This window comes from Triplophysa dalaica, chromosome 12 (genome assembly GCF_015846415.1).
Source record: "Triplophysa dalaica isolate WHDGS20190420 chromosome 12, ASM1584641v1, whole genome shotgun sequence".
Taxonomy (NCBI): domain Eukaryota; kingdom Metazoa; phylum Chordata; class Actinopteri; order Cypriniformes; family Nemacheilidae; genus Triplophysa; species Triplophysa dalaica.
In genome coordinates, this window is record NC_079553.1 from 17,395,709 (window position 1) to 17,411,021 (window position 15,313).

Genomic DNA, 15,313 nt, shown 5'->3' on the forward strand with positions numbered 1-15,313 from the left:
TTAAACAACGACCAAGATTTTCAAATAGGAAACAAAATCCCTTTTTGACCCATTTTAATCAGTCAGTGAATTGACGTGTCCGATGCAACTTTTGTCACAAGGCCTATTGAGGTCAGGGTGGGTTATAGCTTATCTTCATGGTTTAACTACAGTGAGCAGGTGCGGCCTTGTTTTGGAGGATAAATAAGGAAAAGTCCAGAGGAGGAGGAAAACACGATGACAGAGCATGAGAACGCTGATTCACTCTCACGTCATCCTGGAGTGGGAAAATACACAGGGAGGGACGTATTTATTTAGCAGGAAGACTGCGTCTCCTGTACACCAGAGTGACCAGTCCTGAGACAATGGAAATGGACAGTTTAGAAAGGGAAGTGTCAGCGACAAACCTCTAGAAAAAAGAAAATTCAGGCTCTTTCAATCGCAGTGAAAAGTTTAAAGATTACAGGACAGAAATAATTTCTAATTTAGTGCACAAATATACATTCTTAAGGAATCTATTTAGATATAGGCCTACACAGAAATATAATGTTACACTACATTTTTAATAATGTTTGTTTATGTATAACTTGGTCCAGGTAACTTATAAATTTTTAAATGAAGATTAGCCTATAAAGATTTTTAAAATGTATACATTGAAACTAATTAAACTAAATAAACTGAACAAAATTGAGATGGGTGGAGCAAGATGTTAAAGATGTTAAAAAAGGTAATAATGTGTCCTAATTACATATTGATCAGTTAATTTTCAATGCATTATTTTCAGAGGTACACAGATAATAATTATATTTTTTTTCATGACAGGTGGTGGGATGAATTAGCAGGTGAATCATGCTGAATATTATTGATAATGCAATATCTGCTGAACATGTCATGTCTGTCTAGATTTGCTGTGTAAGTCCTTTTGTCACTATAAGTTTTAATAGGTGAGAAAATGGGTTGTTTAGCCCAGGCCTCTCTTAACAAAACAAGATTCTCAAATACATTCATCTGAGAGGAGGTGAGGGGGTGGAGTGCTTTGTTCCCAAAATCTGGTGACCTAAATCCTCAATAGGGCAGATTTCACTCTTTTGTTCTGGACATTTTTACCCAGAAAGGCCTAAAAATATACCTTTACTTCAAGATGCCACTTCAATAAAAAAATGTTTTATTAAACAGCGCTCAGGAATACTTCAGTCTCCGCATACTGCTGGAAAATATTGTTGTATGGTGACTACTTAACTGTTTTATTTCCTACTAACCCAAGCGATTGATTGCCTTCAGGACTGGATTTACAACTCATATTTAAATATATTTTATGTGCCATTTTTTTGTAAATAAAATAACTGAATTTATTTACGTGTCACTTTTTGTGAGGGTTCACCCTATAGCTATATTTGTAATGAAGACAGTATAAAGGTTCATTGTCATATCAGCTTTTAAAGTTTTGTTAAGATGGATTCCGATTAATTAACTGAATAGATTACAAATTAATATATTTATTTATACATTAACTACACGTTTAACTATAATATTTTTAAAAATATTTAAAAACATTGTTGCACTTTTTAAAAATAAGCTTCCAGGCATTTTAATGTTGTTCTGGATATACTACTATCTTTTATTCTTTCCTGTGTAAAATGAATGGTTTACAATTTACAATAACGTCCAGTTTTAAGCATGCCTACCTTGTTTTTGTACTGTCAAACTAAAAGCAAATTAAAGCAACAATACAATTATTTAAACAAAAATCAAGTCAAAGTTTATTTAAAAACGTTGTATTAACGAACTCATTAATATTATATGACGCTCCTTAACATGGAGCGCCATGCCCGGTCTTGCCTTTCCCGGGACGTGGTCACGTGCGTTGGTGACAGTCAGTCACAGTCAGAGGCGTCGTTTCATTGGCTGAGAAGATCCCCCCAAAACCCGCCCGTGGGCCGTCCTCTGCTGCGTAACGCCCGATCAGCTGTTAATTTTCCACAACAATAACAAAGGGAGCAGTTGAGACCTCGGAGAAGAAACGCGAAACAACCGACAACGAAACTCCGAAATAAAGGGTCCTCAAACTTTAAATTTCTTCCGAGAAGAATTGTATTTATATATTTTTTTATTTCATACGACAAATTCTCTACCTCAAACACTTGAAGTGATCTGTTTTTGTTCTTGAAGCCAACCTTCTTCCTGTTTACATCACTTTTTTGACGCAGGTGAGTTAAAAGCTCTTTGTTGCTGATCGATTGACGCTTCGTTTAACGTTAATTACGTTATGGAAATGCTTGCGCCTCTAGCCAATACCAAACATGTTTTGACAAAATAATCAAAAACTGTGTGTTTTCAACAAAGGTTTAACGTTGAACAAAAAATGCATCTTTCGTGAAATGTGCCGTTTCTGCATATGGCACTTGTGCATGCAATGCGAACTGAAATGTGTTAGTTGTTTCTGCAATTTGAGCATGTTTGGATTTCACGGATTAAGCTTTGTTCAGCACTGCCCGTTTAAAGCGTTTGGGTTTGCAGTCCGCCCTGTCGGTGGGTGTAGGGTTTCACCAATCATCCGTCTGTCGGCCAGTCTGTGTGTACAGGTCTAGAAACCATCTTATATGACTACAAATATAGCTTTCGTGTATTCCACACCTGTGCAATTATGTTAATAGCCGAATGATGCGTTTTCCCAGCATTCATTACTACTTGTGATTTGTTATATTGTTATATTATTTGTTTAATGATGTTTATAAAAATATAACAATCTGTATAAATTAATTTAATTTTTAGTCATAAGGGGTTCATTTTAATGAAAAGTAGGTTTTATGTTTACCGCGAATAAATAGCCTATGTGTGGTGAGTCATTACTGTGTAATCAAGTATCTTGCTTTGCTGCATTCCAGGTCAGGTTCTTTTTCATATATGCTCTGTGGGAAATATTGGAACGATAATCTCAAATTTGTATCTGAATTCGACGTAAAACAAACACTGAGATAGGTCAATTGGTTGGGCCTACGAAGAGCGACGATGTAAATCTCTCCCTCCGCAAGGATGTTGCGGAATAACCTGAATAAAATTTAAATTCTGCTTAAATTCCGTCGTTCATCTCGGCGATTACTGATCCACTGTCGTGTCATGTGCATAAACAGCACGTATAGCCTGCATTTTCTTTTTTTTTTTTTTTCAATATTCCAATAAAAAACGACAATTCTTATTTTTTTCATGAAATATTGCAGCGTTTATAGTAAATAGCTTATCACTGTGGGTCATTTTATTTAAAAAATCCATGCACTCCGTAATCTTCAATTAAAATCTGAAAATGCACTTCCGCCCTGAAATGACTATCCATCTCAACTGACGTAAACTAGACGGCTTGGCCGGAGCATCCATTAACTCCTCCCCTTCAACTGTCAGTCTGCTGCTGGTCATTTCAAAATCAACGCAACAGCTGTTTTAACACATCCAATCAATTCGCAGAGAAAAACGCAAGCCACGCCCACTACCTTTCTCCTTTGAGATTCCTTTTCACTCGGAAATGTGTCAGAATACGGAAGCAAGAAGGATCTCAACTTCCGGTTCACGGGGACTTTAAAATGGATTTTCCTCTTCCCCCAGCACCTCGTATTGTAGATACAGGCCTATAGGTATTTATGCATGATATTGAACGTCCCATCTTTTAAAACGTTTCAAAACACGTTTCTTATGAAAGCACATACAAATCAGGACACTTCATTTTCATTCCTTTCCCCCCCTGACAACAGTGGAGTACAAATGAAGACTTGCTATGGGCTCCTGCCTCAAATTTTTTCGGATGCGATCAATATATTTTTGACAGCTGTACACATTTTCACCAAACTCATTTCAGGACATTGGAAACATCTGGGACATGGTTGATAAATGAAGTTCTCAGTTCTGTCTAATTTGTGTCTATTGATAAAAAACGTTGCCTCTGGGATGCATAATGCTGGCATTATCTTTAACACAAATGACTCCTCAATTGTGCTTATCTGAAAGTCTGCTTAATCCTCTATTTGGGGTCCGGTATGTTAACCCATAATTTGTGCCCAGCCCCCTAAATAGACAATGCTGTCATGACAATATGAGCAGGTGGAAGAATTGGTAGTATTGTCTTAGTGAAGCATAGAGGTGAAAACAGCTTGCAGTTCTTCATTTCACAGCTGTCTGTCTGTGTTGTCACAGGCTAAACAACAGATAAGTGTACCCTTATGTGACATGGTGCTAACGAGGTGGGGTGGATCTGTTCAAAGATCAGTTTTCATAGGCATCAGCTTAGTGGGTGAGAAACACGGGCAGTACCTGTGACAGCTGAGACCTATTAGACTGCTTTCTTTTGGCTGATCTGTGGTCCAAATCCAGTGAAGAAGTTTTTTTTTGTCCATTATCAACATGACTGTTTGAGCTAAACTAATAAAACGTTGCACTTTAGGAGCAAAGTTTTGTCCACCTTTTGTATATTGACTGTCTGTAGTTGGGCTGGTATGGACTCCACGATTGTGTGTAAAATCTGGTGCTTCATGTTACCGCCATGATCTGGGAATAATCTTGTGTTCTTCAGTGGAAGCAATACATTTCCAGTAGTTCACAAATTTGCTTGGTGACATAGACAGATTCTTACATTTTTTTCATTTCAAGCCCTGATGTTCCTGTTGGGTCTTCAATGTTATTGAAAGCTTGCATTTGATGACTTATCATTAGAAACCCTGACTTGCTCATCACTAGAAAATCATTTTGTCAAAATTGTGCTCAGCTTCTTAATGTCTATGATGTTTCATATCACAAAAGTGATTTACTTAACAACTTTAATCTGTGACAATTTATCTCTGATATAATGAGATGATGATAATTTCAGACTTTGTCCATGTTACAGCGTTCTTCTCTCTCCTCCTCCAGGGCCTTTGTTTTTGCACAACCACCAAGAGCTATGGCTGCACATCAACAGGTGTTTCTCAACTGAAAATTATTAACTAATGCACTTCAGTGCCTTTACCAAGATCTCAGTGAACAGCTCTTGCAGCTGATGACCAAAAAGCCTGGCCTTTGCCTACCGCCAGCAGGACCGTCCAGCCTCTCCCCGGAACGCCATCATGTTCCAGAGGTTCACCAGCGTCTTGTTTGGAGACTCCCTGGAGGGCAGCAGATGTTCTGAAGATCCAGACTTTAATGAGAAGGAGGAGGATGATGAATGGATCCTTGTTGATTATCTAGGTGAGAAATCTTTTTGGTTCCTTTTTCCTTATCATTCATTAAAATGAAATATGGATTTTATGTCTGGTTGGCCCAGTTCATCTTTTGGTGATAGACATTCACGTTTTTGGGCGAGAAGGCTCTTAGCCTGTCAGACAAAAGTGTTTGCAATGAGGTCTGCTGTAAAAATAGGACAGATTAAATTACCGCTGCATGAGTAGGTCTTGGACAAGCACCAATTACAAACATTAATCGTTGCCTGAAGGCTGAGCTAGACAGCAGGGGAGTGAATGCCATTTCTCTTGTTATTCCTGCGTTTAGCTTGACTGAAGGTGATACAACAGCATACAACAGTTTCCTATGATGTTGAGAGAATTAGAGGTTAACAGGCTTGTCCTGGACATTGAAGAGTTCAGTAAGAGGGTTAAGAGCCTTCTTAACCAGCTAAATTCAGAAAATGTTTGATGTCATCTGACAGAACTGTAGATAAACAAGGTGTGGCTCTGTCCACAGGAAGTTCTGTGTGTAACATAACATTGGTGTTTTGGGTGTTGAACTTGTCTAGTGACAAGTACGTTTTTGTATAAGGTTTAATGCAAATACGAAGCTGTTGTGATAATATTTTCATTGCAATGTTGGGTTTTGCACATGAGCTTAATCAATGTTTGGTAAATTTAAGCAGGAATGTAAACTAATATTTTTTTTTATTAATAAGCTAATAGAAAAAAAAACAAAATTGATCAACAACTTTTCTTAATATTTAAAGGACCCAAAGTCCCCTAAATGTTCTGGTTCTGACTCTGACTTCATGTATGGGTGGAAAGAATGTTCAGTCATACTGCCCTCTAGTGGGAACTGAAAATACAACACTTTAAATGCTCTGCCCAAAAAGCCAGCTGTTTACACCATTTTTGGTTACCTGCCAGAATCCATGAAGAATATGAATAGAACAAAAATATTTGCTCTTGGGTTCATCTGTCTAAACACGGGACTCGTTTTCAATAGAACCAGTGGCATGTTTTTCTTTTATGCAACGTTTTCTAATAATTCTTAAATATATCTGTTTCTTATAATAATTTTGTCTTCAGATAGTTTCCACATTAAACTTTGACTATTTTAATGAATTACGGTTGTTTTTTAACACTTCTTGTCATCTTCCGAGCAAAATCGGTTAGAAATGTTTCACCTCGGCAAACCACGTGATTTGATACAAACAGTGAAGGTTCGGTTACATATCGCCGGTTTCCTTTCAAAGCCTCGCATGTCCAAATTCAATGTTGATCGGGAAATGAAAAAAACAGTGTACATTTTAAATTATTATACATTGTGTTGTCAGAGTTGTCAAGTACTTTTCAATATTTTTTATTATTGGTTCAATATTTGCTAAACCCAGTGACAAACATTATGGTTGACTTGTAAAAATAAAAATCATGAAATATGGAGATACAAGGTTTTAGAAGGACAGCAGTGATCTAAAAGTGTAATACCAGTAATTAATCTTCACTTCTTGACCTAAATTGATATATCTCATTATCTTTATTCTGTACCTGTAGCGAAGACCTGCTCCAGCGCATGCGACGATGATCTAGTGGAAGTGTGCACAGATGATGTTGCTCCTACCGACGCTACTGTGCGCTGCTCCTCCTGCTTATCTCTGGACTCGGCAGACACTGACGCGGAGGACAATAGCTTTATGCGTTTGGAGGCAGCGTGTGGGTTAGAAGAGAGCTGGTTTATCACCCCTCCGCCGTGCTTCATGGCTGGGGGCAGCGCTCCGATTCTATTGGAGACGAGTCCGCTGGAGAACCTGCTGATCGAACACCCCAGCATGTCTGTGTATGCCTTCCACAGCCCACGTCAACGGCCCGCTAAGGACGGGACTCGTGAGAAATCAATTTTAAGGTAGAGCAAGGCATATTCTCTTAATAGTATACTGAAGTACACTAAAAATAATTGTAAAGTTTTCATTTATTCTTTAAAAATACAATTATTGTTGAATAGTGATTAAGAGAGTTTGATCTGTTTTACTTTGTAGGTCTGAAGTTCAGCGCAGACCAAATCGCCCCTCTAGCTGCTACGCAGCCGCCTTGGTTTCTGCCCACGCAGGCTTCCTGGAGCAGGGCAAGAACGTTCGTTTGGCCAAACGCATCCGAGAAAACGTTGAGCGTCAGCAACTGTCCCGCAACGCCCTCCGTCGGCTCAACCTGCTGCGCGATGGCGGTGCAAGACAGGCTAAAGCCACCGTAGGCTTCGTTCACCAGCCGGGACAGAGGCAGTACAACTACTGATATGATCACTTCCGCACTCCCCCGTCCTCCCCTTCACGCTGGGAGAATCAGTCTTTCGCCAGAAGGATTGGAGTCCTTTAGAATCAATGCCATAGGTCACTTTACTTCACGGCAGGTTCCACGTAACCTGAATGTGTCTGTGTCATGAATTACCTTTCTGAACATCTTTTATGTTCGGTCTGGTGTGTCATGAGCATTGAACTGTGTTACCGTCACAGGAGGTTCCCTTAGTTGTTAGACTGAACATGGTGTTTTGGTACAGACAGCTTGACATGTTTTTGGCCTTTCACCATCTCCCTCCCCTTAGCTGTATTAGAGACACAGTGTGTCACATTAAAGCCACACTCGGTTCACATGAGTGACTGAAGTGTTAGCAGCACTTTGTGGTCGGGAAGGATCCTGCCTGTGACTCTAGAACAGTACTTTCTTCCTTTTTTTCTCTCTCTCTTTAAAAAAACATTTGTAAAATATACTAGGTTTATTATCACTAAACGCCTTGTTTCTGTAGTAGATTTTAAAATATGTTAAATATATTTAAAAAAAACTTCCAAAATATTTTAAAACGAAAAAATATAGAGTATATTACATATCAGTATGAAGTTGATAAGAGTGTACGTTATCTGCATCGATATGTATGTAAGCAGCAGTTTTCCCTATTTTAGTGACTGATTCGATGTATGACTGTGTAGTGCTAGTTTTCCAACAAAGGAAAAACAAAACGAAAAAAAGTGTGTTGTAATGTTATTTTCCATATTTGCATATCTGCAGCACATGTCTCAGGGTCATCACTGTTCACCTTTGCTAAAATGCAGATTAAAATTGCAGATGGTAAATAGTCTTTGTACATACTGGAGAACCTCTAACTTTGTTTATGTGTATGTCACCTTGTGGAAACATTTGTAATTCACGTAAATCTTTAACAAAAATATGTGTTTCACAATTTGAATGAAAGCGAAATGTTGCTCATCCTGTGAGGACTGTGAAAAATGAAATCTCTCTTAAAAGACTGTTAAAACCTTTGACGACGGAGTGAAACTGTTAACATTTTATTTTTCTCAGTGTAGTGACACTTTTTGTTATATGCCCATGTTTTATCTGACTAGTTATAAGTTGTATTTGAAGTAGCAACAAACTTTTAAAAAAATGTGTATTTTATGTTTGTCATTCTTTATTCTTAATTTCTGGTGACACTGCCAAGGTAAATGTTTCCCCTAAATTAATGCAACAGGACTCGGTAACACTGAAATTCAGAAGAATGCATATAACATGTGTGTGCAACTCAAGACATCTGACTCAGTTATCACGGTCAGTGTGTCATGTGTACCTGTGTATGGAAAGCAGGAGGACATTCAAAGATTTAAGGGTTTTCTCTTTTTCTGCTTGCTGTAGTATGTGTTGGCTAGAACATCCTGGTATTTACTCTGTGGATGAAGGGAATGAAAGGGATTTTAAAGTTCTATTAATTTTCCATGGGTAATACAAGCCAGGCCCTCTTTCCCTATGTCAGTAGGTGCCTGATGTTTGGTATTCATTACAGGGATTTATTTTGCCTTGAATTGCATTTGGGGATCATGTGCCTTCCAGGTGAACAGTATGACAATGCATCCGTGAAGAACTTGAAATTTGTCCAAAGGGACACAAACAAATGTAATTGACTATGCACAGAGGATTATCTCGTCTCTGTGAGCCACTTGCTCTGTCAATTTTTTACACAAAATGTAGCAAAACATTTTCTTTGTTCAACGTGTGAAGATTTTATTCTCGGTGGCATTGCTATGTTTTAGAATGTGCTTTGGTTGATTTTTAATTTACTGGAATAATACTGCACTTTTCCAAAAGTGTAAGGTTTTAGCATTGTTTATTTATCTGTTTCTTGAACTGATATGTTTTGAATACATGTCACATACAAACTGTTTTATATGCATAGTATAATTTGCAAATAAATTGGCCATTTCATATGTCTTCAAAACCAACTATTTGTCGGTATGTATACTCTCAATAAATGTTTTAATACATGCTCATGTGTTTTTTCTATTATTAAAAAACTAAACTATGCATTTTGTGGAGTGCATAGATTTGCAGGGCTGTTTATTCTGGCATGTGTCATTTAATCACCTCACTAAACTATATTAAAAGATTTCCCTTGAACCAATGCCTAATGGTAATTTAAACCAGCTAATCTCTGAATGTTCCTAGGACAGGAATAGTTCAAGACAAATAATTATAGTAACAGTGTGGGTATAAGTTTTGATAATGTAGATTTTTAACTTCCACCTTGTCCCACTATTAAACTCACGGATGCTGACGGGTAGTAGGCTAATTGACATTTTGTCCAAGCAAAAATTTAAATGATTTTCAAATAATGCAATTCGAAACATCTTTGTGTGATATTTAAAATATTTGGGGATATTTGAAATATTTAAAGTAAATAAAAAATGTGTATGGTAAATCGATAAGAAGTTGGACGTAACATACTCTTTGGTAACATCTTAGCAGACAATACATCCCGGATGTGACGTAGACTAGCATACAAAGACAAGCAGACTAGCTTACAAATGACGGTTTACCGAATTTGCTTTACTTTCACGCCACTTTCGCAGTTTTACTTAAAAGCATTCAAAGACATCTCCGTTGGATGGACAGTGCCTGCTGTTGTCATGCTTAGTTCATGACATATTTTTAATACTTAGAATTAAATGTATTTTTATATGTTGTGCAGACATGTTCATTATTTCTAACGGTTTTAGAAACTCGTTTAAACGTTCTCATTTTTATGTACAAAAAACAAACTAGTCGAATAAACTGTTATATTATCGCTTAAATCTTGTATTGGCGCTGTCAGAATTGATTCTCTCCTCTCTCGTGGGTTTGTTTACAAGACCACGTTGTTTCTCTTTAAGTAACGCTGATTGGCCAGAGACTTCCAAAGCTCCGCCTACTAGACGCTGTCAAAGCTAGGAACTGTATCGGAAGAGTCGAAAAACTCCTTGTAAATACATCAAATGTATAAACTTACATTATGGCATAACCGCATGTGATGCTTAAGGTCCTTGAGCCCCGGATTTTTTTAACCGGGAAATCAGGAAAGCGCTCTTTTTTTAAATATTTCAACCAAATGTCGACGCGGCAATCAGCCGGTCTGAAAACAGTCAACTTTCCTTCAGGTTTAGTGGAAGCTATTAGACTTGTCCTTTCGAAATCCATGCAGCTGAATGTAGACAATCCACACACATGGCCCTTTTATTATTTGAGTCTAAAAGCTTGATGTAAAATCAAAGTTTGGAGTCATTTTAAGGCTGAAAGGGGCACGACGCATGCGCAGTGGCAGCAGGCAGATGGACTTTATATAGCTTGGCGCCAGCTATTCATTCATTCGCACTCAACACTGCGGTAAGGACGCTTACTTCTCTTTTTATTCAACTTTAATTTTAAGATATTGATTTTAATGATGTATACTTTTGTCCTTAACTAGTTAAATTGTTATGTTGTTGTTATTTCGTGTTGCTTTTCGGCTTGAAAAGCAACTATGTTGCCATTTTAGCCAGCCAGCTACGACATAGGAAGACACCCTTAAAAGGTCTTAAAACAGCTTTTTCGAAAACTTTAGTTACACGGAAACCACATTTGATACTTCTTGTAAATGGAATAAGTCTAATATTTTATGTTAATTTCACCTTAATGGCTGGGATGTTGCTGAAACTTAGCCAGTTTTGCTAGGCGCCAGATTAGATCTTTGTATGTACGTGGACATCTCTTGGCAAACTACTCTGAGAAATAAAGAAAATAAGCGATACTAAGAAAAGTGTTGTTGGATGTATACACTTAAGCGATGTGTGCCAAGACGTATTTTTGTTAAACTGGTTGTTAAATAAGCTTTGTACGTGCTTAAATGGGGGTTTTGTGGGGGCAGCTGTAGTCTCCCGCTTCATGTAAATTGGCGCGGACTGTCCTTTCATGTACCTACAGAACTGGATCATGTATTTCTGGTTTTACTTAACTAACACTGGATAATAATACTGCTTCAGTAGAATTTACATTCACGTTAATGCCTCTGGATTTGTTATTTTAATCATTTAGGTTTAATTGTCTAATGTGCAGATTTATTTCTGGTCATACTTCCCCCTAGCATAGTTAACGTTAGAGGGATCTAAGCATAAGCTTTAGCTTTGTTGCAAGCATTTTTCTTAAATGCTTTTCTTAATGCATTAATTTAACTTAGAAATACTTTTGCTTGATAGCATAAGTGGAAGTCCATTCGACTTTTTTTCCCTAAATATAAATTCGCTGCAATGTACCTTAAACCTTATGTGCTTCTTCTTTACAGGCGAAAATATCCCCAAATTGTTTAGAAAATGTCAAAACGCAGGTAAGAATCTGGAAAGAAAAACTCAATGTTTAATTTAAGATCACCTTTCATAAATGGTAATATATTTATTTTTTTGTTTCTGTGACTTAGTGATCGTAACACATTACAAGAAAGTAATCAAAACAAACCCGAACAGAACAACAAAGTTCAACGGAAAAGGAAGGGAGAGGTGAGTCCTTATTTCACTCAAATTAAAACGTGAAATATTTACAATAGTTTGCGCTCATATTTAACCTCATATACTAATTTTCAACAGTGCAATAGAAGGATCCCTACAGCCAAGAAACAGCACTATGAAATTCAGGTGCGTTAATGCGTCTACTCCACGTAAAGATAATTTTCAGTCAGTATTACAGAGTCAGGCTGTTTTTTGTGCAGAAAGTGCTTGAAAACAATTGTTTATTTCGAGCAGTGGTGTTTATTATTCAGTAGTTCGGGCATGCGCAGTAATTGTGTCATTGGGTTAATCAGAGCGCGCTGCGCGCCACGAACCTCCCGCGTTTATGCCCTTTATCCATCAGCCCGCGAAAATCTCTTATGCTTTGCTTATTTGCCTGGAAAATTGTAGGCAGTGTTTTGTTGGTGAACATTTCCTTTAACTCTATTGACTGTTTCATGCCTTATTCACCATAAGATCATAAAAGTGTATAAAATATGTATTTAATGTATAGTATCATAGCTGCTCATGAGTTTCTATTCAGTGATCATTGTGTACACTATTCATAAGGTACTTATTTAATTTATTTAATGAGTTATCCTTTATTAACAGACTTTTTTCTTTTTCTAGAACCGGTGTTCTGAAGGTGACATAAGCCCCAGTGTCTTAATCGAAACGCCTCAGAAGGAGCTTCAAGAGACCAATAATCCTTCTGGTTTTAAACGCTTCCAGTTCAAAAACCTCTTTGTAAAACCTTCACCACTGCCAAACCTCAGGTAGGGACTGATGCAATGTTAGTAATGTGTAGATTTTTAAATTGTAAGAATTCTGGATTATTCCTATAAAATGCTTTTGGCAACACCTTTCAATGCCATTTCTTATTTGACCTTTTTTTAATGGCTCACATGTGGTTTGTCCTGACAGCTGGGCCAGTTCAGATGATGTGTGGATCAAGATGCTGAACAAGGAGCTGAAGTACGTACATGACAAGGGTTTCATCCAGCAACATCCATCCATGCAGCCCAAAATGAGGTCAATTCTTCTTGACTGGCTCATGGAGGTTAGTGTTCCATAATTTTCTTTACTTTATGATGATATACTTAATAAACCATCAACATTGTCCATACACCGCTGATTTTATGGTGTATAAATCTGCTTTGCTCAGGTCAGCGAGGTGTACACGCTCCACCGGGAGACATTTTACTTGGCTCAGGACATCTTTGATCGCTACATGCTTACTCAGAATGACATCGGCAAGGATCAGCTACAGCTCATTGGCATAACCTCACTCTTCATAGCCTCCAAGATGGAGGTAGTTAAACTCTTACGACTTTATTTATGTGCAGTTACAGTATGAATAAAATTGGACTGGAAAAGTTCACAATGTCTTCATGTTTGTAACTCTCATAAATGTTTTTCTGATTCTTACAGGAAATTTATCCTCCAAAACTCCAAGAGTTTGCTTATGTGACTGACGGGGCGTGCAATGAGGAGGAGATTCTAGCAAAAGAGCTTGTAATGTTGAAGGCATTAAAATGGGACCTCTGTCCAGAGACGGTCATCTCATGGTTGAAGCTCTACACTCAAGTTTACTCTCTACAGGATGACGCTGATTTCCTTGTTCCTCAGTTCTCTCAGGAAACTTTCATTCAGATCACACAGGTGAATCTTCTTAAGATGGTTCTTAATAGAAAGGAGTTGTTAGCTCTTAACATTTTCTAACTGTTGAATTTTTCATCACAGTTGTTGGATCTTTGTATTTTGGACATTAATTGTTTGGACTACCAGTATGGAGTTTTAGCTGCTGCAGCGTTTTGTCACTTTACCTCATTTGAAACAGTCTATAAGGTATCAGGTAAGTGATCTGGGATGTAATATACACTATTTTTTTAATCTGTATGATTTTTAAGGAATCCGACCCGATTATAACCTCTTCTTGCTCACCAGGGTTGACGTGGGAGAGTATATCAAACTGCGTTCGGTGGATGAATCCATTTGTGAAGACTGTGCGTGAGTGGCCCGGACCGCAGTTGAAAGACTTCAAAAAGGTGACGACAGAAGACCGTCATAATATACAGACCCATGTGGACTACCTGTCCATGCTGGTGAGTATTCTGTCATGTGTTCATCATCTCCACAGTTGGGTTTAATAAAGATTTTAAAGTTTAATGCCATTTTAATTGGCTTTGCAGAGTGAAGCACATGACCGGCAACAGGACAGTTTGGATCGAATGTCTCCATTGGCTATAGGGGGATTATTGACCCCACCTAAAAGCACAGAAAAGCCTCCTAATGTGTGATCGGTATTGGAACCTGTCCTCACTTACATACTGTTTTGTCACTAAGGCCTCCCAGTCCATGACACCCAGAGAGCTGTGTGCGGTACCTCAATTCATTCCACAGCTGGGTTTTGTACAGTTGTTTTTGGGAGGTGTATGTGAAAAAGCGACAGACGACTGAGAAGCTGTAGGTCACAGACTTTCCAGACCTGTGAAGTTAAAGGAAGAGTCCTCTGAGATGGTTTCTCAAAGCAGTATTTGAAGTACTCAAAGTGCCTGCCATCAAAGAATGGATAGTAATCCATGTATTAATCTAGAATAAGGAAAGTGCAACGTTCTTGCACTTAAAAAAAGTGCATTTTGCCACGTTGCAAGTTAAAGGGTTGTCTACACAAATGCTGCTCCTACATACAACAAATGTTACAGTTTATGTTTTGTTAATTTGATTTAATTGTATTATGAATGTGTTGTGAAACTGTTCTGAATCTACTTTGCCAATAACTTGGTGCTTGGTCAAACATGCTTGTTGTACAGGAAAACCCTGTATGTCGAGTCGGTTATGGCGAATGTTTGCTTTTTTTAAATCTTCTTTGATTCGTTCCCACGCTACTTCATTTTCATAGACATTCCTGAAAGACTTGACTGTTTTCACCCACTCTGAAGTTTAACCAAACTGAACATTTTCAATTAAATTTGCATATTTATTTTACTATTGGTAGATTTTTAGACTTAATATTTGAATTGCAATTTCTAAATTCCTCAATGCCAAAGGCATATTTAATGAATTTGAGGTGCTTCTTATTTATGAATTTAATGCTGTATGTTTATTGTGTAGCATAGCTTGATTTCAATTTTTTTACTTCTGGATTTAAGAGCCAGTGTTTGTAAAATACACTGAACAAATAAAAACACTGTAAAATAATGAATTGTACATAAGATGTATATGCTTACAAATAGCAATGTCCTAAGTGTTGGAATGTGAAAATATTAAAAGTGAAATGAGGATGTTTTCTGACAGTTTTTATGTTCAAACTTGTGTTCACTGATATGAGAATAA

The 15,313-nt window shown here is 37.6% G+C and overlaps 2 protein-coding genes across 2 annotated transcripts; both read left to right on the forward strand.

The window, feature by feature from the left end:
• The first annotated feature begins 1,954 nt into the window (after positions 1-1,954).
• Positions 1,955-9,471, forward strand: tp53inp1 (tumor protein p53 inducible nuclear protein 1). The gene is made up of 4 exons (XM_056762857.1): positions 1,955-2,186; positions 4,873-5,187; positions 6,720-7,068; positions 7,202-9,471. Exons 2-4 carry the CDS (start codon positions 5,067-5,069, stop codon positions 7,452-7,454), a joined length of 723 nt encoding a protein of 240 aa, XP_056618835.1. The 5' UTR covers positions 1,955-2,186; positions 4,873-5,066; the 3' UTR covers positions 7,455-9,471.
• A 569-nt stretch (positions 9,472-10,040) lies between these two features.
• On the forward strand, positions 10,041-15,259 carry ccne2 (cyclin E2). Its single transcript, XM_056762664.1, has 11 exons — positions 10,041-10,844; positions 11,779-11,820; positions 11,911-11,989; positions 12,077-12,124; positions 12,608-12,753; positions 12,902-13,037; positions 13,143-13,289; positions 13,409-13,639; positions 13,721-13,832; positions 13,925-14,082; positions 14,170-15,259. The coding sequence occupies exons 2-11, from the start codon at positions 11,807-11,809 to the stop codon at positions 14,275-14,277; spliced, it is 1,179 nt and encodes a 392-aa protein (XP_056618642.1). The 5' UTR covers positions 10,041-10,844; positions 11,779-11,806; the 3' UTR covers positions 14,278-15,259.
• Positions 15,260-15,313: the final 54 nt, after the last annotated feature.